The following is a 22,774-nucleotide window of genomic DNA, read 5'->3' as shown; positions in this document are numbered from 1 at the left end:
GTGAACCACCGTGCCCGGCCAGCTTCTCTATTCATTGGAGGATTTGAGTGACATGAACAACTAAAGTTTTCTTTTTTTGAGACAGAGTCTTACTCTGTCACCCAGGCTGGAGTGCAGTGGTGTGATCTCAGCTCACCACAACCTCTGCCTCCTAGGTTCAAGCCATTCTCCTGCCTCAGCCTCCAGGGTAGCTGGGATTATAGGCACCTGTCACCACGCCTGGTTATCCACTTAGGTTTTTGAAGGGCCCCTCGGGCTTGGGGTGGAGAGTGAAGGGAAGCAGGGGGAAGTTTAGGTCTTGCAGTAGTCCAGGTGAGACATGACACTGCCTGTGACCGGTGGCAGGGGTGGAGGTTGGGAGAAGTGGCCAGAGAGCAGATCTATTTTGTGGGTGAGGCTGACGGTATTTGCTGGACTGCCCTGGAACCAGAGGGAAGTACAGAGTCAGGTTGACTACAAGGTGTTTGGCTTAAGTTCATAGAAGAAAGGAGTTGCCATTTGCTGGCATGAGGAAAATGGAGAAGCAGATTTTGGGAGGAAAATGAAGGGTTTGGCTTCTGACTCGCTGAACTGGATGTGCTGTTTAAGTGGATACGGATTTCACAGTTGTACTGATGAAGCTGGAATTGGTTCAAGTATAAAAGGAGGGTCATCTAAATATAGATATTGAAGGTAATCCTCAGTGAGATGAGGTTACTGAGAGGGTGTGGGGAGGCAGGAGCGGGGTGAGGCTGGGAGGGGCAGCTGGGGGGAGGGGAGAGAAGCCCAGCGATGTCCTTGGTGTCTCGGTGAAGACGGCACTTCTGGCGGAGGGACAGACACCCCCCGCCTGAGACAGGCTGAGGAACAACCCTACAGCAACTCAGGGCACTGGTGACTTTGTCAGAGCACCCCAAATCGAACAAACACCCACTAAAGAGGGAGTGCCTCTAAGAAGCCGAAAGGGGGCGCCACCCAGGCTCCAGAGGGGAAAACTTTGCACTCATTTTCTAACATGTCAACAGCCCTGGACCACACAGGGTCCGGGGTGTCAGAAAAATACTGGCTCTGTGATCAGCTTTGAAACAACTTTATTAGAAGGCTGCTTTAAATGACAACTTCCAACTTCCATTTCTTTCTTAATTTGCTTTTTGACGATTCCAGTTATAACTATATATGTTCATATATAACAATAATTTTTGCATTGATCTTTGCATCCTATTGAAGAGTGAAGATTTCCTCATCAGGTCATTCTGGTGGAATGGAAGTGCAACTGTGACGTCGCCAGTTGGCCAGCATTGTTAAGCAAGGGCGGCAGAAGGCTGGGAGGGAGGAAGCCAGCCCCCCACCCTCTCCTCCAGCCCCCGCCCACCACAGATTCACAGTGAGAGGCACCTCACTGCCTTGACATTCAGAAAGTGTGAAATAAAGAAACCCTCGCAGTGCAGGAAATAACTGGATTCCACCTTCAAGGTTATTGAGGTTCCTCCCTCTCTCTCCAGGCCCCTAGTCAAACCCTGAAATCCTAAGGCTTAGGGAAAGCCCTTCCCCAACCTGCCAAAGGAAAGGACCCAGGACTGCCTTCTGGCCGCTTTTCTGCCTTCAGTCCCATAAGGAATTTCTCTGGACAGACGTGATTGCGGCGGCCCAAGGTCCCCCTTCTTCTTCTCTTCCCACCCCACTGGGTGGGCTTGGAAAGGTACAGTCAACCATGAACATAAATATGAATAAAAAATGAACTTGAAAATGACAAGCTATTAATTAAACAAATCTATAAAAATAGTTAGGACATAACTCTGTTCAAATAAATACAAAATAAATAGGTTCCAAGCAGTGACACGAGTGGAATGTGAGGCTGGTCCCGCTGCGCCCCCGCTGGGGTTGGACAGGAACCCCCAGGGCGTCAGAACAGACTCTGAGCAGTCAGCCAAGCTCCCTGCTCCCTCGCCTTCCTCTGGAAGCACAGAAGTCGCTCATTTGTCTGGCTGGTCTTTCTGGACAAAACCCTTTTCCCAACAATGCATAATTAAGGCCTCCAACACCTTTTCCTTCCCTTGCCAGAACACGCCAACGCTCTGCCCTTCGCCCTCAAACACGGCGCTCCACTGCCCTCGTGCCACAGTGGGGACAGTGAGTTTGGTTCTGAGGTGGTGCCCATCCTGACGGGGCCTGGGCCGGCTCAGAGCACCATAAGCCCCAGCACTTGCCTTCTGTGCAGCCAGGCCAGGCAGCCCGAGCCCCATGCACTCCCATGCATGCCCAGGAGTCCCAGCCATCAGCAGGGCTCAGATGCCAGTAAGCGCCAAGGCCAGACCCTTTCCTCTTCCTTGCACAGCCAAGTTGGCGTCGATGCTTTAGGTTGGGAAGTCAGGCCTGGGAGGCCACGTGACCTCACCTTTCACCATGGACTACGGGGTTGGATGAGGGGGTGGGATGTGGGCTGCAGCCCTCCTCCCACCTTATTACATCAGCTGAGAGGCAGGAAGCAGAGGGCACAGGGAGATGCACGGCAGGCCAGAGGGCAGGGGCCGTGGCCAGCAGCTGAAATGGAAGAACGAAGCCGGCCTCCAAGCTCGCTATTGGCAGGCACTGCAGAAAATGTCCTGTCCCTACACATGTGAGCCTGGAGCCTGCTGACCCTGGACCCTAAGGAATGCCTGTGCTCTTCCCTGGAACCAACAGGAGGGTCTGCTGGGGTCAGCAGGACAAGCCCTGGGCCTGCCAGCTCTCCCCACCCTCCCTGGGGTGCATCTAGGGTTTTCACAGCTTGGCTCGAGTCAGCTTAGTGTTGGTACATTCACAGAATGAGATGGCTGCACACCCCGGGCTGCGGCCCAGGATCAGCGAGTCCACGGCGGGGCCGCCCTCCCCCCGTCACCGCGACTGCACGCCCAGGGTGATCTTCAGGTTCTCGTAGACCACGTAGCTGATGCTCACGGCTGGGATGACCTTCATGAAGTTGGGGGCCAGCCCCCTGTACAGCCCGAAGGCCCCCTCGGTCCGCAGGATCTGTTTGAAGAGGCTGCTCATGGTCACCTCTGGAGCGCCCTCAATGGAGGCTGCAGGAGGGAGGCCACCAGTCAGATGCTTCTCTCCGCACCCTCCGAACTCCCAGGGGACTGCCCAGGGCCAGCCTTACCTTGTGCCTGCATCCGGGTCCTAACTAGGGCCAGGGGGTAGCTGGCCAGCTGGCCACAGGTACTGGACATGGTGCCACAGGCCAGGAGCACAAACACACCGGGGTCCGCACTGTTCACTGCATAGCGCTGCAGCCAGGCATTCTTGAGCGTCTAGAAGGGGAAGGGAGCATGGGATAAGCCCCAGGAAGGGCTAGCGAGGCAGCAAGAAACAGGGGGCTGTTACTGGGTCCTCAGGCCACTGGAACCCAACTGCCGGGCCCGGGGCCTGGCTGGACTCCTAGCCTGGCTGTCCTGTTTCTGCTGTCACTGGGAATTCCAGGACAAGGTAGAGGGAACACCGCCTACCCCACACAGAAGGGCTGACTTCTGGGGTCTGTCTGGAGTGTGCTGGGGCCTGCAAGCCCCTAGGGGCCACCCTGCTCTGGGGATCTGCCTGCTGAGCCCCTGGGGACGCAGAGCCTGGATGCAGGGCTCACAGGGGCTGCCAGAGGCAGGCAGGATGAAGGAAAGCTTGCAATAAACACAGGAGCCGGAAGGAGACGCAGTCTTTGATGCAGTGTCCTGCACTAGGCATGCGTCCGTCAAGGAGAGAGACAGCAGGCGGAGGTGTGCTGGGAGGGGGTTTCTAAACCTGTCCGGCTTGGGCCGGGGCCTCAGCCCTCTTGGGCCTCACCTCATAGACTGCGAGGTCGATGCCGGCATAGGGGATGATGCCCAGCATGTTGGGGACATAGCCTTTGTAGAAGGCGGCCACCCCCTCTCTGGCCAGGATCCTCCTGGCACAGTCCAGCATTCCTGAGTACTGGCCTGTTTTCCGCAGTGCCATCCGGGTCTTCAGGACCTGCACAACAGGAGCGGCGGGAAGCGTGAGCACAGCCTGCACCTCTCCCCAGTCCCGTGCCCACTGCCCGGCCCAGGACCCAGGTGGCCCCTCACCTCCATTGGGTAGATGCTGCTCTGGGCGATCGCCCCTGCCAAGGACCCTGCCACAAGCCTCTCGTGAATCCTCAGAGTCTCCTGGTCACTACCAACAAGGCGCTTGATCTAGAACCAGGAGCAAACAAACCACCCGATATACCCAGAGGTTGAGGCACCTGCTGCTGCCCCTCCCTTCCTCCTGGAGCCAGGCAGTCTCAGCTGAGCCCTGGAGTCCCTGGCACATTTTATGCTGCCCAGAAATGTAAGGAACTGGTGGCGAGCCCGGGCCTCCCGCCTCGCCCTGCTGTCCCTGGGGTACCATGGCTGGCTCCAAGTATCAGGGAGCTCAGTCCAGGGAAAGCCAGCAAGTCCAGACAGTGAATAGCCACTGGCTGGTGACCCTCCCTGAGGAGCTGGGTCCTCACCTGCTCATAGGCCATGAATTTGATGGCTGATTCGGGGGCAATTTTGAGGACATTGATGCCATTGCCCCGCCAGAGTGACCTGGCCCCTCCTTCTCGAATCATCTGAGTGAAGCCGCCAATGATGCCCATGTTGTTGCTGCGCGAGGCATGGACCTGGGAGGGAGGACCAAGCAGTTAGACGGACCCGGGGGGGCCATAGGCTGCCTCACCCGGCCAAGAGCCTCTGCTGGCCAACTGGCTGTGGCCAAAGCGAAGGCTCTTTCTTCTGTGAGTTTTGAAGATGAGCTTGGAATCACAAGACCAAAGTAACCCAACACGGCTCAGTGAGGTTCAGCTCCATTGTACTGGGTATCTATTGGTTGCCAGCCTTGTCCTGAACATCTCCATAAAGATGACTTAAAAAAAAAAAATCAAGGTCGGGTGCGGTGGCTCATGCCTGTAATCCCAGCTCTTTGGGAGGCCGAAGCAGGTGGATCATTTGAGGTCAGGAGTTCGAGACCAGTCTGGCCAACATGGTGAAAGCCCGTCTCTACTAAAAATACAAAAGTTAGCCAGGCGTGGTGGCAGGCACCTGTAATCCTAGCTACTTGGGAGGCTAAGGCACGGAGAACTGCTTGAACCCAGGAGGTGGAGGTTGCAGTGAGCCGAGATCGTGTCCCTGTACTCCAGCCTGGGTGACAGAGTGAGACTCTATCTTAGAGGGGGAAAAAAAAAAAAAAAGGTTGGGCTTGGTGGCTTACACCTGTAATCCCAGAACTTTGGGAGGCTGAGGTGGGCGGATCACATGATGTGAGGAGTTCCAGACCAGCCTGGCCAACATGGAGAAATCTCATCTCTACTAAAAATACAAAAATTAGCCAGGGGTGGTAGCGTGTGGGTGTAATCCCAGATACTAGGGAGGCTGAGGTGGTAGAATTGCTTGAACCCAGTGGGGGAGGCTGCAGTGAGCCGAGATCACACCACTGCACTCTAGCCTGGGCAACCGAGAAAGACTGTCTCAAAAAAAAAAATAACAATAATAATAATTTTTTAAAATCGAATTTTTCATTATAAAAAAACCTTAAAACATATTAAAACAATGATCAAACCACAGCCAACCTCTCTCCTGCTGCCCCACCCATGCTGGTTTAAAGGCACATCCCAGGCATTTGATTTCACCCAAGGCCTGCTTTCAATCTCTACAACATCCCTGACAATTCTGCTAAAAAAACAAAAGGATGAGGCAGTTGTTCAAGCCCCTGTTTTCACAGAGGAGGGGAAGTCCTGCGAGGGAAAGGGGTTTGCTCAAGGCCACAAGAGGAAGGGAGGCCGCTGTGGTGGTGCCCTGGGCAGAGTCCAAGCCCAAGGCACTCTGCCCTGAACCACCTGCTTCCTTTGTCTCCGTGCGACACAGGGAGGCCCAGCAAGGCAGGCGGGGGAAGGAAAGGAGGCAGCTTGTCCAAGCTGGGCTCCTGGCACAAGAAGTACTAGGTACGAGCAAGGGGATAGGTGGTGGTCAGTCACCATTCAGACATCAAAGTCCACCAGTGTTGTCGTGTGCGTTTCACAATTCTGCCTTGACATCAGCCCAGCTTATCTCTGCTGTGTGGACATGGATTTGCGTACCTGGCCAAGGTAATGGTGTGGCTTCCCACTGGCATCTGGGTCAGGTGAGGCTCTGCTGACCCCACTGTGGGGTAACGTACACAAGACGTGCTTACAGAAATTGGTTCCTGCCTCACCCCAGTCTCGGTAGCTTCACCTGTCCACATTATGCCCCTGTAATGTGATGCCTCAGATAAAATTAGATCCGCTCTGCACAAAATGTCACCTAGAGTGACATTTTGGTACCCCCTGTCTGAGCAATAATTCCAGTCTAATTTATTGGGGTTAGAAAAGTCTGGGCCCAAAGCAGGCACCAGCCAGAGAAAGGGAAAACTAGCCAAGCAGCATCCCCCAAGTGGAAACTGGCCCCTCCAGGGCTCTGGGGCCTTTTCCCTACATACCTGCATGAGCACCTTGAGCCTGTCCAGGGGGGCCGTGCAGGTTCTGGATACGGCCCCTGCCCCACCTCCTGCCACCAGGTGTCTCCACCACATCCCCGTCTGCCTCTCCTCCACTGTGAACTCATCGGGGACCGTCAGATTCTCACCCACATCAAAGATCTGTGAGGAAAGATGGCATAAGCCTGACTCAGGACCCTCGGGGCAAGGCTGCTGGCACCTGTCGCCTTCTACCCTCCAGCATGGCTCCAGGCCAGGGACCATAGGACAGGGAGAAGGCCAACGATCCTGGGTGGGAAGTGGACTGGGGCCTTCCCCTTCACTCTGAAGGTAGCAGAGTTCTCACCCCAGCTGGGGGCCTGGAGAGAACCTCAGCGGAACACAGCCGGAAGGTGCCAGGTACAAAACCATTCACCGGCCCTTTGCAAAGCTTCCAGGGAGCTCCTTAAGAACAGCTCACAGGCCTGTGTGAGATCGCCAGGCTGGCTGCACTGAAGGGATCAAGCTGGGGTAAGAGCCGTCTGAAACCTCATGTGTAACCAGATCACGCTGGCAGAACATTATGCAAGGCCTCAGCAAACACGAGGGCTCGCTCCCTGCGTAACCTCTCTCCGGGTGGCATTAGGGCTGATTAGAGCCACCTCTGCTCTGATCCCAGGGCTAAAGGCCAGAGCTCTGGGCCAGCTGCTCCCACCCCTGGAGGTGTCCACTTAATTTCACCCAACAAGCCCTGGTCTGGCACTGTGAGAGGCAGGTGAGGAGCCCCTCTGGCCTCTCCTCCTGGAGGGGACTGTCCAGGGGGACAGGACTGCACACCAGGACTCAGAGAGGGACATGCCAAGTGTGAGGGGCTCAGGGCCAGAGACCAATACAGACTCACATTTCCGAACATGAAACCACAGGGGGCAGCGGTGAAAGGGCAGCAAGTGTGTGCCCGTGGGGACACCTCACAGCTCTGCCTAGGTGCTCTCTGTAGAGTAGCTGCTGCCTCGGCCCCCTCCCACCAGGGGGAAGGGTCATACCAGCTTTGGCAGAACAAGCAGCATCATGGGAAGGGTGTCTGAAGTGGCCCATGAGCAGGAGCACGTGGGGACGGAGGGTGTTCCTGGAAGACGACCCCCGTGTGTGTGAACAATGGGGCTGTTCAGGCCGCCAGTGGCCAGAACAGGGGGAACATGCGGACAGCTCTACTCTCCCTCTCTGAGTCCTGCTGTGCAGTCCTGTCCCCCTGGACCATCCGCTCCAGGAGGGGAGGCCAGAGGTGCTCCTCACCTGGCAGAAGAGGGGACAATCTCCTGTGGAGGAGGCGGCGGCTGGAAAGCCCTAGCTGCACTCTGGGATGGGGACAACTGGGTGACTCGGGGCCAGGCCCTGGGAGCAGGTGAGGGCCCCGGGTGTGTGGGGCTCACCGTGGAATGCTTCCAGTAGAGGATGATCTCGGGGATGTTTTCCACGGGGTGCAGGAGGTGGTAGTCTCTCCACTCGTTCCAGTCAATAGTCATCGTGCCGTTTTTATCCATGCTGCGAGACAGAGGCGAGGCTGCCCACCTGCCCATCCGCCAGCTGCGTCCCCCCACCTCCCAGCGAGCCGAGGGCAGGCACCTCGGATGCCCAGAAACCACACGAGGCGCCTCTGCCCCCAGGTGAAAGAGCAGGGGGTTGCACACCCCACTCAGCACAACAATGGCAATATAATGGCCCACAAGAACCCCGTTCTGATCAGGCATGGAAGTCAAGGGAGGCAGTCACGAGCGACACGGATACTTACTAGGTGACAGGGCCCCAGAAATGGCCCGTTCGTATTCTGACAGACAGACAAAGGATGCGGAGGAGAGAGGAGAAACAACACGCATAAGTGCTCGGAGCCATGTTAGTGAAGCAAGCACACACCCAGAGACGTGGGCACAGCACGGCACGAGACGAGCCCCACAGCAGCTGAGCCCGGGGCTGCTTTCCCCGAGGACCAGCCAGCGTTCGGTCCACAGGGTTTTGGGAAGGTCCAGCCAGGACAGACGGCAACTCCCAGGGCTGTTCCGTGAGATTTCCTGGCAGCCACCCCTCACCAGGGAGCTATCTTGTGGGGCAGCGCCTCTGACTAAATTGTTAAGTGCAAGTTACTAGCATGGGGAAGAAATTCACCTGGGATGGAGGCTGCAGTGGGAGCCCCCTGCCCTGCCCCCACCACACACAGGTGCTCTTTGCTGGCCTTTTACCTACTTGAACCACCTCCAAATTAGTTTTCCCTTCATGGGAAATGCTGGCCGATGGGCAGCATTCCAGGTGATCTGTGATTCTTCAAATGAAAGCTGGCCTGCAACGCTGGGGGAGGGGCTGGCCTCCCGCAGGGGTTACTTATTCATCCTTTCTTTTCTTTTTCTTTTTTTTTGAGACAGAGTCTCGATCAGTCACCCAGGCTGGAGTGCAGTGGCGCCATCTCGGCTCACTGCAAGCTCCGCCTCCCGGGTTCACGCCATTCTCCTGCCTCAGCCTCCTGAGTAGCTGGGACTACAGGTGCCCGCCTCCACGCCCTGCTAATTTTTTTGTATTTTTAGTAGAGACGGGGTTTCACCGTGTTAGCCAGGATGATCTCGATCTCCTGACCTCGTGATCTGCCCGCCTCGGCCTCCCAAAGTGCTGGGATTACAGGCGTGAGCCACTGTGCCCGGCCTACTTATTCATCCTTTCAAACCACGAGAAGGCCAAGTTCAGAGAAACAGGGTCAGCATAGGGAATGGCATCGCAGGGTTAGTCTCAGAGCCTTCCTTTCATCACACTTAAACCAAACACAGAGGCTGGCTGAGCACTCACCTCTTGAGAATTTTTTCTGCCTGCTGTTCAGATATCTTGACTCCCAAGTCCCGCAGGGACTGCATGATCTCCTGTGCGTCGATGCGTCCTACAAGAAAAGAGGCCATGAGCGGAGCCAGGCGCACAGGGAGGCCCAAGGCTGGACCGGCTGCAGCTCTGAAGGCAACACTTACCATCATTCTTTTTGTCCAAACTCTTAAACACCAGCCTCAGTTTCTTCTCATGATCTTGGAGATAATGGACAAATTCTTCAAAGTCTAGCTGCCCATCAAGGTCCTTATCTCCAGCTTGTACAATTTTCTAGAAAAGAAAAGTAAGGTTTTGTCTTTTGGCTCCTGGACCAGCCTTTCCTTGTCCCTTGTGGGGCCCCGTCCCCAGGCAATGACTGCACTAATCCGTGAGCAGAGCTGGCCCCAAGGACCCAAGATGCTTCTGCTCCACTCCCAGAGCCACTATGGCAATTGACTCACATGCCAGAGCCACCACCTAGAGCCCCAAGTGCTGGCCAGAACCCAGGCAAGCGCCAATCTTGTCTCCCTCCCAAGCAGAGAGGAAACGAGCAGCCCAGGAAGAGCCCTCTGGACAGAGGCCAACAGGGACAGCTGGGCACTTTGTCAGTCTGAAGACCCGCGTGCCGCACAGCCAGGGTGAGCAGTGTGGCTCTGCTGCAGTGCCGTCCCTGGGTCCCTGGACCCAGGCTTCAACCACACATGCTCCCTGGTGAGACGTGGGGATGGCCATGGAGTTTTTTCCGACAGGAATTCTGCAGCTCGCTGTTTCCCTCCTAAAACTGGCATTGGTCCAAGAAGAATTTGGTGGGCAGGGTGAAAATCGGGGGCAGAGCCAGACTCTGCCACAGCACCCGAGGCCGGGGAAGTATAAGGAGCCAAGGGCATGTGTATGATGGTACTGCCAGTCCCTGCTCTCAGGGAAGCCAGGTGATAGAGCCGCCCTGGCTCTGTCAGTCTGTCACTGAAAAGCACTTTAGTGTCCCAAGAAGGCTTTGAGAGACTGTTCCTTGGCAATGAGGTTCCAAAAGTAATCCCTCCACCCCTACCTCCCAGGAGGTGGGCTTTGTTCAGCAGTTGTTAATGGTTGTGGATGCCCAGCAACTGGGACTGTGCCATGAGAGCGCACATTTCCCCAGCACCTAGCGCGGGCCACAGGGCGTGCTAAATGCTTTACTTTTAGCAACCCACTAACCCCTCGCAAACAGCTCTAGGAGGTAGGAAATGTTATTTCCCCCATTTTACAGAGAAGGAAACAGGAGTTCCGAGAGGCTAAACATTTACACAAGGCCAGACAGCTAGGGAAGTGGTGGGCGGGATGCAAGTCGGGCTGTGGTCCTCCCAAGCCGCCTCCCTGCAGATCCTGCCACCACCCTCAAGGCTAACCTCCAGAACATGGGGGATGAAAGTGAGTCACCCCAACTCAGCAACGCCCTGAATCCAGAACCCAAAACTGGAACCGAGACTCTCCCAAGGAAGATGGTACAGTCTTCCTGTGTCCCCCGGCTTTCTCACTGGGAGAAATCAACGGACAGCCAGCTGGAGTCTGGAACTGGATGGCCCACTGGCTAGCTCACATCCTCAAAGGATCACCACCGCACCTCTCTCTTAGACACATTACTGATGGTGCCTTGTGATTCCTCAGCTGCCAAGGGTGCCAGGGGCAGGGAGGCCTGAACAGATACCCCATGACAGATACCCCATGACCTGGCGTGCTCAAAAGGCTAATGCGAGGGGTGTGGCTGGAATGTGGGACAGATGCTGGTACATATTTTATCTTCTATCTGAGGTTACATTTAACTTCCTGTGGACATCTGTGCTCTCAGCCAAGAGTGACATAAATCACCTATACAGTGACTGCTCCAGATCTCTAACAGGAATGGAAATAGAGTGGACAAGCCATTTAGGCAGCAGGTGAACATCAGGCATGGAGCCCTCTGGGACCCAGCCACCTGCACTGCTGCCAGGGTGAGCCACATGCCTCCCTGGGGTGGGTGCTGTCGCACAGACACCCAGAGCAGAGGGTGTGCTCACTGCAGCTGGCTTCAACGCATTCTCAAAGTGCTTGCTTCTGCCTCACGGGGCCTGAGTTTCCTTCTGTCTCCTTCCTTGGATCTGCAAATCCCCCTCGGTGCACAGTGGGCACTGGGGGTAGCAGGGAAACTGATTAACAGAGAAGCCGAGGAGGCAAGGGGCCTCCAGACTCTGCAGTTCGGCTTCCCCACCTTCAGGGCGGACACAGGCCCTGCTCCACAGGGATGTCTAAGGGTCGAGAAGGTGGGAGGCTCCCTCACCCCCACACCAGGGATGGGCAGCTCCCCCACCAGCACCCTCAACTCCTGGGCCTCCCTGCCTTCTCCTTCCTTGCACTATGGCCTGGCCCCCCAGACCCCTTTCTGGCTCTGTACTTCTCAGGAACACCCGCCTCATTCCAGCAAAAGGAATTTCCTTTCTGAAAGTCCATTTCTCACAACAGCCTTCGCTAGAATTCCAGCCTTCCCGGGAAGTCACGTGAAAACCAGTCACTACTGTGACGTACACGTGCCGGCCATAGCCACATGACAATGGGAAAAAACTCCTACATTTCAGACATTTTTTCCTCTCGGTGGGGGATGGTTCATGCATGCTCAGCCATTCACTCAACAGATACCACTTGAACGCGCCTCTCCCTTCCACATGGTCACCCCACAGACCTGCTTCCACTGGCGGTAGGTGGAGAACTCCTGGGAGGGGATGAAGACGCTGAGCTTGAAGATGGACTTCAGCTCGGCAGGGAGCCCCTTGGACTCGAAGTACTGGAACTCGGTCTGGGCCTCCCCGATGACCGGCACGTACAGGCACAGACAGAGCATGTTGGCAGCCTGCTGGGTGCTCCACTGCCCTCACCACTGGGAGCAAGTTCCCTAAATGCTGCCGGTCCCAGGGAAACTTGCATAAGACAAGCCCGGCCTCAGCTGTCATTGGCTGCTTAAGCCCTGCCCTTTTACTTAATTGAAAAAAAGAAAAAAACCCTCCCACGGCAAGTCCTGCCAACAGCCAATGAACACAGAGCCCGGGGGAGAAGGTGGCATCGGGTTGCTCAAGTGAGAGGCACAAAGATGAGGGTTGACGTCACCGCTCCCTCCCTGCAGTTAACTCTTGGAGAAGAGGCCAGTGGCGCGTTCTGCCTGCCTGGGTACCAGGTACAGAGCCCAAACAAACCTTCACCCTCTGGCTCTGGCTGCCAACCCCTCCAAATGAACAAACAGCTTATGGCCTGTCACACGTGTCACACAACACACGTGTCACACAACACAACAGTTTTCTCCTTTTAGTAAATCATTCCCAACTGAAAAATCAGTAGATGGAGACAGAGCTGATTGCCACACAAAACGGGCCCAGTTCAGCTGTGAGGACAGGAGGCTGAGGGGTGGCTGAGAGCCAGGTGCCCAGTCACCCTGGAAAGTGGACCCCACCATGGGCCTGTGTATCCCACAGGGGAGCTGCCCTGGCCACACACGGCTCCAGGCACAGTTCTAGCTGGCTCCTGCTCCAGGGACCTGCAGCCCTCCACAGCCCACATTGCATTGAAACCTCTTCCAGGCCATTCTGCAGTGTGAGTACCAGCCTTCACCTAGGGGCCCCAGAGTGCCCAGGAGCTGACACGATGGGGTTGGGAAGAGGACACCATGCCGAAGGACCCCCCAGAAGCATCAATCTGGGGTCAGCCGAGGCCTCACACGAGATCCACAGTCTTCAATGCCCACGTCCACTCAGAATACGTAGGAGCCCAGTCTTAGTCACAGCCAGAACTTTGCAGTTCAACACAGAAGCTTTTTAAATGTAAAGTCATAGCCAGGCGTGGTGGTGCACGCCTGTAATCCCAGCTACTGGGGAGGCTGAGGCACGAGAATTGCCTGAACCCAGGAGGCAGAGGTTGCACTGCGCCAGGATTGTGCCACTGCACTCCGGCCTGGGCGACAGAGTGAAACTGTGTCTCAAACAAAAAAGTAAATTCATTAAAATGAAATGAAATTACAAACTCAGTTCCCCAGGATAGCCACACGTGGTCACTGGGCATTTCTGCCACCACGGGAACGTCACTGGGCAACACAGCTCGAGAACGACTCTTTCGGCGCAGGACGATTCTCCGCAGGTCGGCCTGAATTCTCCACTCATTCCTTCCCCCCAGATTCGTGCTGCGGAGGAAGAGACCACGTCACCAAGATGAGAACAGGCTCAGTCTCACCCTTGTTCCTTCTACAGTGCGCCACTTCCTAATATAGACTACATCTTCCCACTACCGGGATGGATAAAAATGGATAGTTATTACTTGGGGATCACAGAAGTAAAAGGACTTCTTAATGCACTAAAAAGCTTGTTGTTAACTTGTAAAGAGGGTATTACAAGATGTTGATACTAACACACAACATTATGAAGCAGAGATCATGACAAGTGATATGACATTTGGGCCCTTCTAATGAAGATCTGATAACAAGTCTGTGAGAACAGGTCTTGGGCTACCCTAGCGACGGATCCTATGAGGTCACACTGGATTATCCAGGCAGATTCCTGCTCAGCTGCCACTAAATCCATGACACTCAGCTGTCTCTTAAGCTGCCCAATCCAGAATGTTCTGCCTTGGGCTATTTTAACACGTATCTTATCTCTACCACCAGGGTCCTTGAAGGTAGAAGGCTCTTGCTTCAAACCCTTGAACCTCCTTGTCTGGAACTAACCTTTTGCCTTGATCAAATAAGGTGCTTCATGAATAGCTTCCAATGAGTGAATTAGCTCAGGGGGCCTCTAACACCCCAATAAACAAACTCATAACCATACTTGATGAAGGCCTATTTTTCTGAGCATCTGCAAATAGAGTTGTCAGGGCATTATACTCCAATGAACAAGATAATGTATCATTATTATTATTATTATTTTTGAGACAGACTCTCACTCTGTCACCCAGGATGGAGTGTGGTGACATGATCTTGGCTTACTGCAACCTCTGCCTCCCAGGTTCAAGCGATTCTTGTGCCTCAGCCGCCCAAGTAGTTGGGATTACAGGCACTCACCACCACACCTGGCTGATTTTTTTTTTTGAGACGGAGTCTCGCTCTGTCGCCTAGGCTGGAGTGCAGTGGCTGGATCTCAGCTCACTGCAAGCTCCGCCTCCTGGGTTCCCGCCATTCTCCTGCCTCAGCCTCCCGAGTAGCTGGGACTATAGCACCCGCCACCTCGCCCAGCTAGTTTTTTGTATTTTTTAGTAGAGACGGGGTTTCACAGTGTTAGCCAGGATGGTCTCGATCTCCTGACCTCGTGATCCGCCCATCTCGGCCTCCCAAAGTGCTGGGATTACAGGCTTGAGCCACTGCGCCCAGCCTAATTTTTGTATTTTTAGTAGAGACTGGGTTTTACCATGTTGGCCAGGCTGGTCTCCAACTCCTGGCCTCAAGTGATCTGCCTGCCTCGGCCTCCCAAAGTGCTAGGATTACAAGTATGAGCCACTGCGCCTAGCCTCTATTATTTTATTTTGAAGGAGGTTCACATTTATAAACAAAAGAGCTGAACCTTAAAATGCTGGTCTTTAGGAATGCTCATTCTATTTTATAAAATGAGATGTTGCCCTATTACCAAAAAAATGCTGGTCTTCCTTTGTTAAATTATTGTTTGCTTCTGAAACTAAATTACACAGATCTGTTGAGTATCTCATTTTAGTGATGACTGCAGTCATTCTAATACAAAAAAGCAAATATTTTGACGAATAAATTCAATTGAAGATTTCATTTTCTAATAAAGTATATTTTAAAAATAATTATGGCACATATTACTGTACCATTGGGTTTTATAATGTATCTAACAAAAGAAATCTGAGAAAAGATTTGAAAATGATACTAAATAAAAGTGAAACCTGTGCTCTTCTTTTTTCTTTCCTAAGATAGAGTCTTGCTCTGTCACCCAGGCTGGAGTGCAGTGGCGTGATCGTGGCTCACTACAACCTCCACCTCCTGGGTTCAAGCGATTCTTCTGCCTCAGCCTCCCGAGTAGCTGGGACTACAAGTGCCCACCAGCATACCCGGCTAATTTTTAAAAGGGTTCTAACTTATTTGCTGCTGTGACTGAGTCCCATGGAATGTCTTCATTGGATAAACTTAATTGGCGTTTGCTTATTTAAATCATCCATCTTACTGAGTTTCACAGGTAACTCAGGACTCCATTTTCATATAAAAATGGAGAATTCTACCCAAATAAGACAATCTCTAGGTGCTAGTGCCCAGGACAACTGCTCTAGTCCTGGAATTGCAGACTGTGGGGGCCTAGAGGGGCTCTGGGATCATCCCTTAATCTCCGAGTTAAGCAAACAGGCCTGGGAGAGGTGACCTGATTTGCCCAATTCCCAAAGCCTGTCAATGGCAGGGCAGGGCCTTGCACCCAGGGTTCTTGTTACAATATCCACTTCAAACAGCACCCAAAACAGATTTTAGTATTCAGTTCCCAAAGCATGCCGGTAAGCCGGACACTGGGAATGACAGTAGGTGATACCTCATACTGGAAGGCGGCAGGTGTGTGGGAAAGGTGTAACTTGAGCAAGTTGAGCCCTAGTTAAATACAACCAAAAATGGTGTTTGTGTCACAGCTTCTGAACGCCTCTATGAGAACTAGATTATGGAGGAACTAAAGCAGGCCTCGGGTTTTAGCCCTGATGCTTCACACCGGCCTGCTTGGCACTCCAAGATCTGGGCACAACGCGCATTGTATGTGATGCCTCACTGCTTTTTATTATTCTGACTGTGTGGCACAGACCCTCATCGGTTTCAGCTCCTCCGACGTCCATTCCTATGACTAGTATTCGGAAACAGTGACAGCAACACTAGGACCCTTAGGATTCAGATTGCAATTAATCTACAAAGTAGCAGTTCCTCTCCTGAGCATCTTCTCACAGCAAATCTGCCAATGCCACCAAAAGTTTTCCTTGTTCTACCACTATGTTACATGCCCGAAGAAAGGAGGTGCTTCAGGTAAGGGCTGGAATACCATGAATAAGAACAGGGCAGGTACAGTGCCTCTGGGAGTGTAGCATTAGGTCAGAAAGTTCCTCTCCCTCCTCTGCAATGACTCAGACTTAGCCAGAAATATTAACATGTGAGGGAGCTTTGCCAGCATCCAGCCGTTCAAGCCCCACCCACCCTTAAGGCTCTCAAACCTCATTGGCGGCTGTGGCCACAGTGTCATTTGATGATCAGGTTGCCATGACAGCCTAGTGTAGCCGGTTTCCAATGAAACCTGCCTACACTTGGCAGTTACACACACAATGAGCAAAATTCTCTGTGCTTCCGAGAAGACAGCCCCTCAGGATTTGAAAGCTTGCATGCCGCTGAGGGCACCTCCCACTCCAGAGTAATGGCTTTCTTCTCCAACTGAAGATTAACTGTAAGACAAAGATAAAGGGAAAAACTGGAACAGTTCCTAGAATAAAAGCTTGCAGGAACCTCACTCACTAGCAGACATATTTAAACAGGGGAAGTGAGAGCAAAACAAAGTAGTGCTTCTGGGATGCTGAGAAGCCCGAGAATCCAGGTGAACTTTTCTTTTTCTTTTCTTTTTTTTTTTTTTTTTTTTTTTTTTTGAGACGGAGTCTCGCTCTGTCGCCCAGGCTGGAGCGCAGTGGCGCGATCTTGGCTCACTGCAAGCTCCGCCTCCCGGGTTCACGCCATTCTCCTGCCTCAGCCTCCCGAGTAGCTGGGACTACAGGCGCCCACAACCGCGCCCGGCTAATTTTTTGTATTTTTAGTAGAGACGGGGTTTCACCGTGGTCTCGATCTCCTGACCCTGTGATCCGCCCGCCTCGGCCTCCCAAAGTGCTGGGATTACAGGCGTGAGCCACCGCGCCCGGCCTTCTTTTTCTTTTCTTTGAAACAGAATCTCGCTCTGTCACCCAGGCTGGAGTGCAGCGGCGCAATCTTGGCTCACTGCAACCTGCGCCTCCTGGATTCAAGCGATTCTCCTGTCTCGGCCTCCCGAGTAGCTAGGACTACAGGCACCAGCCACCACGCCCAGCTAGTTTTTTTTTTTTTTTTGAGACGGAGTCTCGCTCTGCCGCCCAGGCTGGAGTGCAGTGGCCGGATCTCAGCTCACTGCAAGCTCCGCCTCCCGGGTTCACGCCATTCTCCTGCCTCAGCCTCCCGAGTAGTTGGGACTACAGGCGCCCGCCACCGCGCCCGGCTAGTTTTTTGTATTTTTTAGTAGAGACGGGGTTTCACCGTGTTAGCCAGGATGGTCTCCATCTCCTGACCTCGTGATCCGCCCGTCTCGGCCTCCCAAAGTGCTGGGATTACAGGCTTGAGCCACCGAGCCCGGCGCCCAGCTAGTTTTTGTATTTTGAGTAGAGACAGGGTTTCACTGTCTCGAGGCTGGTTTCGAACTCCTAACCTCGTGATCTGTCCACCTCAGACTCCCAAAGTGTTGGGATTACAGGCATGAGCCACTGCGCCTGGCCTAAAGTAAACTTTTCCAAAACGTTTCCAAAACATTCTGGGGGTCCTTTTTGTGATTTGGTGAGGCCAGCCCCAATTAGCCAGTGATCACAAACCCCAAACACCTTCAGAGCACTGCTCTGGAAAAGGAGGCGGGCCGCATCCATGCTCCTGTTGCTCCAGTTCTTGATCTATCTGCTTTGAGAGTCTATCCTTTCCAGATGTGCTTTCTCTCTGGCTTCAAACCCAACCAGCTGCTCCATATCCCACTTGGGGCTCCCCCCATCTGCAGCCAGCTGAACTGTCTCTCCGTGGGGATCAGCCAGTAAAAGGTGTGGGTCTCTTGATTCTGCAGGCCAGGAACTAAGCTGCTCAGAACAGACAGTCCTACCCTGAGGCAGTCCCTGGAGGGAGAGCTGGCAAGGGGGTATTGTATGATGCTGAAAAATAGAGCAGCTAATTGCTAAAGACAAAAATAGGTGATTTTAAAAGGCAGCCAGCCATTCGAGGTAGTAATAAGGCAAGCAGGTCTACAGATAAAAGTTCCTCACAAAGCTAGTGCCACAGCCATTCCAATCTTGCCTAAAACAATCAAAAGGTAAAAAGTGACACCCTCTCTTTGCATATTAAGCACGCACATCACAGGCATAACAGACTCTGAGAGACCCGCTGCTTTGCTCAGAAGGAACCCATCAAAGACTAAGACTTCTCCCCAGTGCCCACATGACTGCAAGTGTTATTACATCAAAAGTCTCTAGTAGCAAAGGCAAAATGAACTTTTATTTCTTAAATGCAGCAATTCAACTTAACATTTCTGTGGTATCTACAATGTGCCAAACAGGGCAGAATCTCCTTTTCTTCTCTGATTTTTATCCTGAGTAAAAAGATTCAAAATAACCAAAGCTCAGGAGGTGAACAAGGTCACTCCTTAGGCAGGGAGGAGAAATCTGAGCCAAATGGCGAGTTCCTTTCTAATACTGAGCACTCCATTAGTCTCGTTAAAAACCGCTTTCCTAAGGAGACAACCAGGCAGCACAGGACAAGGATTTGGGGGTGAAATCTCAGCTCCACCTCTCTTTAGTTGTTTAACCCTGGGCAAATAATGTAACCGTTCTGCCCCTCAGTTTCCTCATCTACGAAATGGGGATACTACCACTTACCTTGGCTCTTGTGAGGATGGTAACTCAGGCTCTGGGCTCAGGAGGGATGAAAGACCCCAGAGTTGGCAGACATGCAGCGGCCGCAGTCATTTCCAGAGGGGCACCAGCCTCTGCGCCTCATGACTCCAGCCTCTCCTCGGACCCAGTCTCACGCCTTCACTCTTCCTCCCAGACCCAAAGAAGAGATGGGTCGGACCCAGGCAAGGGGACTGTGACCTTCAGGATGCCAAGACCACCCCCACAGCTCCAAGCAACTGGGTTCCAAGGTCGAGGCACACTCTCGCCCCTTTAGCTTCGCCCTTCCTGAGCTGTTCAGATAAGCTAAGGCACACTTTCACAGTCTGCCCCTCACTTTCAAATGGCCTTCTTCAGCCAAACTAACAAATCCTAAGGCAAATCTATCACAACCTTCCTTCCCTCAACAGCCACACTGGGGTGATTGCAGTGGGTAATGCAGCTTTCACAGGGGCCACAGAAAGATTTTAGATTGAATTTGTGGGCTTCCTCATTGCCTACCACTTCTCCCTGAACCCCAAACTAACGTTATGAGTTCTCCCTTCCTCCCCACACTCGTTTTTTTCCCCAGGAAAATGATCCCAGACCAGGCCCTAAACTAGGAGGTCCTCTTGAGGCCAACATTACCTTAGGAAACTGCTCTGCAGGTCCAACCACCAGCAAAATGGTGGGTCTCTTTTCCGTGGCCTCAGCCCTTCCGTCCTGTTTCCCCAAAAAGCTTGCCATCTGGTCTGTCCGGGCAGGGGCTGGGGTGCCTCTGACTTCATGATCGTCCCCCTCTCTGGAGCCTTGGCACCCAGCCCTGGGGAAAAAGCTAGCTAGGAAATGCCACAGCATCTGCAACATCACAGTCTCCTCCAAACGCCTCCGATGGTGACTGTTCACTTTTGAGGGATGTGACCACAATACCAAGGCTCTCTGGCTACACAGCTGCTGGGAAGACTGGCCTGGGAGTTCTCAGGCTGGAAGCTCTGCATGCAGGGGCGGTTTCCTGCTTTTTCAAATGTGCTAGCACTGCTGTCGTGCCCGGCCTGAGAAGTAGCTCACTGTAAGGGAGCCTTGCCGGGCTGCCGGCAATAAGGAGAAAGCAGCTGGAGCTTCTTCAATAAAAACTCACTTCTGCAGGTGATGGTGAGCAAACGTTTGGCTTTTTTAAAAAACAACAACAAAAAAAAGGAAAACGCAACAGCCAAGCAGACCACTCCCAGAGGCAGCAAGCAACTTCGAGCTCCCAGTTATTCAGCTGTCCTCGCTCATCACCCAAGCCGAGGACCCGAGCATCCAGTCTGCATTCTCACTGCAGCAGAGCCCGGCCAATCACCTCTGCCGACACTACCAAGTTCATTATCCCCACCAGCACCAGCCCTCCAATCACAGGCAGCTGATTGCCTGCATGAAGCCCGGCAATTCTGCAGGGAGGTGCAGACTCAAGCTCCAGATGAGGCTCAGCTTACAGAATCCACTCTTGAGCTGGCTCCTTAGCAAAAGTAACTCTGTGTCCTCCACCCGGGTTGCTTCCAGAAGGCATTCACCATCAAGTGCAACACCATCAACAGTCCTTGGCAGCACGTCCTAAGAGCATTCTAGAAACATTTTTCCTTGTTTCAAGATCCAGTTTTCTCCAACAGAGCCCACGCCATGTCACAGCAGCTACTTCTGCTGCGTCTACCTCCAGAAGATGAGCTGCCTCGGGGCAGGGACCCAGTCACAGATCTTTCTGCCCCTAGGACTAGGCACAGATTAAGTCTGTAGACTGAACTGTGTAAAAGGTCATTAAAAAAAAGGAATTAATCTTTGGTCATTTGTTTCTTAGTTTACTAACAGATAAAGGCACTGGCTACTGTCATCCCTCACTGCGGTGACCCTCTCATAGTGTTCACAACCTTTACTGATTGATTGGTTGATTGATTGAGACGGAGTCTTGCTCTGTCATCCAGGCTGGAGTACAGTGGGTGGCTCTCGGCTCAACGCAACCTCCACCTCCCGGGTTCAAGCGAATTCTCCTGCTTCAGTCTCCCGAGTAGCTGGGATTACAGGCGCCCACCACCATGCCTGCCTAATGTTTGTATTTTTAGTAGAGACAGGGTTTCACCGTGTTGGCCAGGTTGGTCTCAAACTCCTGACCTCAAGTGATCCACCCACCTTCGCCTCCCAAAGTGCTGGGATTACAGGCGTGAGCCACCGTGCATGGCCCCACAACCATTATTTTAAAAATACAAACACAAAGCTGGATGTGGTGGCTCACGGTTATAATCCCAACACTTTGGGAGGCCAAGGCAGGCAGATCATCTGAGGTCAGGAGTTCAAGACCAGCCTGGCCAACATGGTGAAACCCCGTCTCTACTAAAAATAGAAAAATTAGCCGGGCATGGTAGCAGGCGCCTGTAATCCCAACTACTTGGGAGGCTGAGGCAGGAGAATCACTTGAACCCAGGAGGCGGAGGTTGCAGTGAGCCAAGATCGCACCATTGCATTCCAGCCTGGGCAACAAGAGTGAAATTCCATTTAAAAAAAAAAACAAAACAAAACATAAAATCAACTTGTTAAAAGACAAAGTATAGAAGAGAGGGGATTGTGTGCTGCTATTTATTCCTAGCTTGTATTTGTGAAGACGGCCTCCGGAAAGACAATCAAATTGAAGAGAGGGTGTGCGGCAGGGAGGGCACTTGGGGCTTTGAGAGACGAAAGGCAGATGAGAGACGTGTTTTCACCATCCTCTTAAATCTTGCGAAACTGAACCATAAGCATGTATGACCCAGACATACACACATACACACGTAAATAAAACAATTATTGAAAAAGAAGGCCGAGCGCAGTGTCTCACACCTGTAATCCCAGTACTTTGGGAGATGGAGGTGGGCCGGCTGCCTGAGCCCAGGAGTCTGAAACCAGCCTGGGCAATGTGGAGAAACCAGCCTCTACAAAAAGTAAAAAAAAATCAGCCAGGCACTGTGGTGCATGCTGTAGTCCCAGCTACTCAGGAGGCTGAGAGGTGGGAGGATCACTTGAGCGTGGGTGGTCGAGGCTGCAGTGAGCCATCACTGTGCCACTGCAGTCCAGCCTGGGTGACAGAGTGAGACCCTGTCTCAAAAAAAAAAAAAAAAAAAAAAAAGACGATATGGAGAGAAAGCAAGATGGTTGAGATGGGGTCCTAAGGCTTGTTCTGAAAGCTGAAGGAACCTGTATCTGTTGCCCTCTCACTAGATAAACAGAACTTGTCCAGAAGCAGTTTTGCATGTTGATTAAACGTACAGTCTCTGGAGCCAGACCCCAAATTCCAATCCTGGCCATCACTTATTAGCTGTGTAGTCTTGGCTAAGTTACTTCAGCTCTCTGTGCTTCACTATCCTTATGTGCAAAATGGGGTTAGTACTTCATTGAATGGGTTAAAGACTAAATTAGAGAATATATAAAGCTCTTAGGACAGTACATGGAGCTATTAGCTATTTTATTATTATTATTATCTACAAAATGATTGTGAGTCATCCAACTAGGTCATTTTAATACTAAAGAAGAGCCAGTCCACAGCCAAAAACCCTAAGGAAATAAAAATCCTTTGGCCAGGAGTAGTGGTTCATGTCTGTAATCCCAGCACTTTTGAGAGGCCAAGGCAGGTCTTTTGAGCCCAAAGTTTGAGACCATCATAGCCAACACAATGTGACTCTGTCTCTACAAAAAAATCAAAAATTAGCCGGGCATGGTGGTACGTACCTGTAGTCCCAGCTATGCGGGAGGCTGAGGTGGGAGAATCACCTGAGCCTGGGAAGTGGAGGCTGCAGCCTGGGTGACAGAGTGAGACCCTGTCTCAAAAATAAATCAATCAATCCTTTAATGAATGTGAACCCTGTTTTTAGGCACAGAAAGTCTGGCCAGATGGAAGAGATAGTGA

General features: G+C 52.7%; 1 protein-coding gene across 6 annotated transcripts in view; it reads right to left on the bottom strand.

Annotated features, from left to right (window-relative positions):
* Positions 1-1,053: 1,053 nt before the first annotated feature.
* The window catches only part of LOC105463969 (solute carrier family 25 member 25), a 45,305-nt gene continuing 23,584 nt past the window's right edge, over positions 1,054-22,774 (bottom strand). Inside the window, exons 1-11 of one of the 6 annotated variants that reach the window (XM_011711483.3) lie at positions 19,513-21,008; positions 9,426-9,552; positions 9,253-9,340; positions 8,213-8,248; positions 7,854-7,965; positions 6,448-6,606; positions 4,463-4,615; positions 4,056-4,163; positions 3,793-3,960; positions 3,119-3,269; positions 1,054-3,038 (exon numbers count right to left, since the gene is read on the bottom strand). In XM_011711483.3, the coding sequence (XP_011709785.1) occupies positions 2,854-3,038; positions 3,119-3,269; positions 3,793-3,960; positions 4,056-4,163; positions 4,463-4,615; positions 6,448-6,606; positions 7,854-7,965; positions 8,213-8,248; positions 9,253-9,340; positions 9,426-9,552; positions 19,513-19,731 (1,506 nt within the window). In that variant the 5' untranslated portion in view covers positions 19,732-21,008 and the 3' untranslated portion in view covers positions 1,054-2,853. Of the gene's footprint in view, positions 3,039-3,118; positions 3,270-3,792; positions 3,961-4,055; positions 4,164-4,462; positions 4,616-6,447; positions 6,607-7,853; positions 7,966-8,212; positions 8,249-9,252; positions 9,341-9,425; positions 9,553-11,953; positions 15,054-19,512; positions 21,009-22,774 lie in introns of those variants that run through there. The other 5 variants (XM_011711486.2, XM_011711482.2, XM_011711485.3 and 2 more) reach the window with 5 other exon arrangements.

The sequence above is a fragment of the Macaca nemestrina genome, chromosome 14 (assembly GCF_043159975.1).
Source record: "Macaca nemestrina isolate mMacNem1 chromosome 14, mMacNem.hap1, whole genome shotgun sequence".
In the NCBI taxonomy this organism is placed as follows: Eukaryota; Metazoa; Chordata; class Mammalia; order Primates; family Cercopithecidae; genus Macaca; species Macaca nemestrina.
This window is presented reverse-complemented; position numbering and strand designations above follow the sequence as displayed.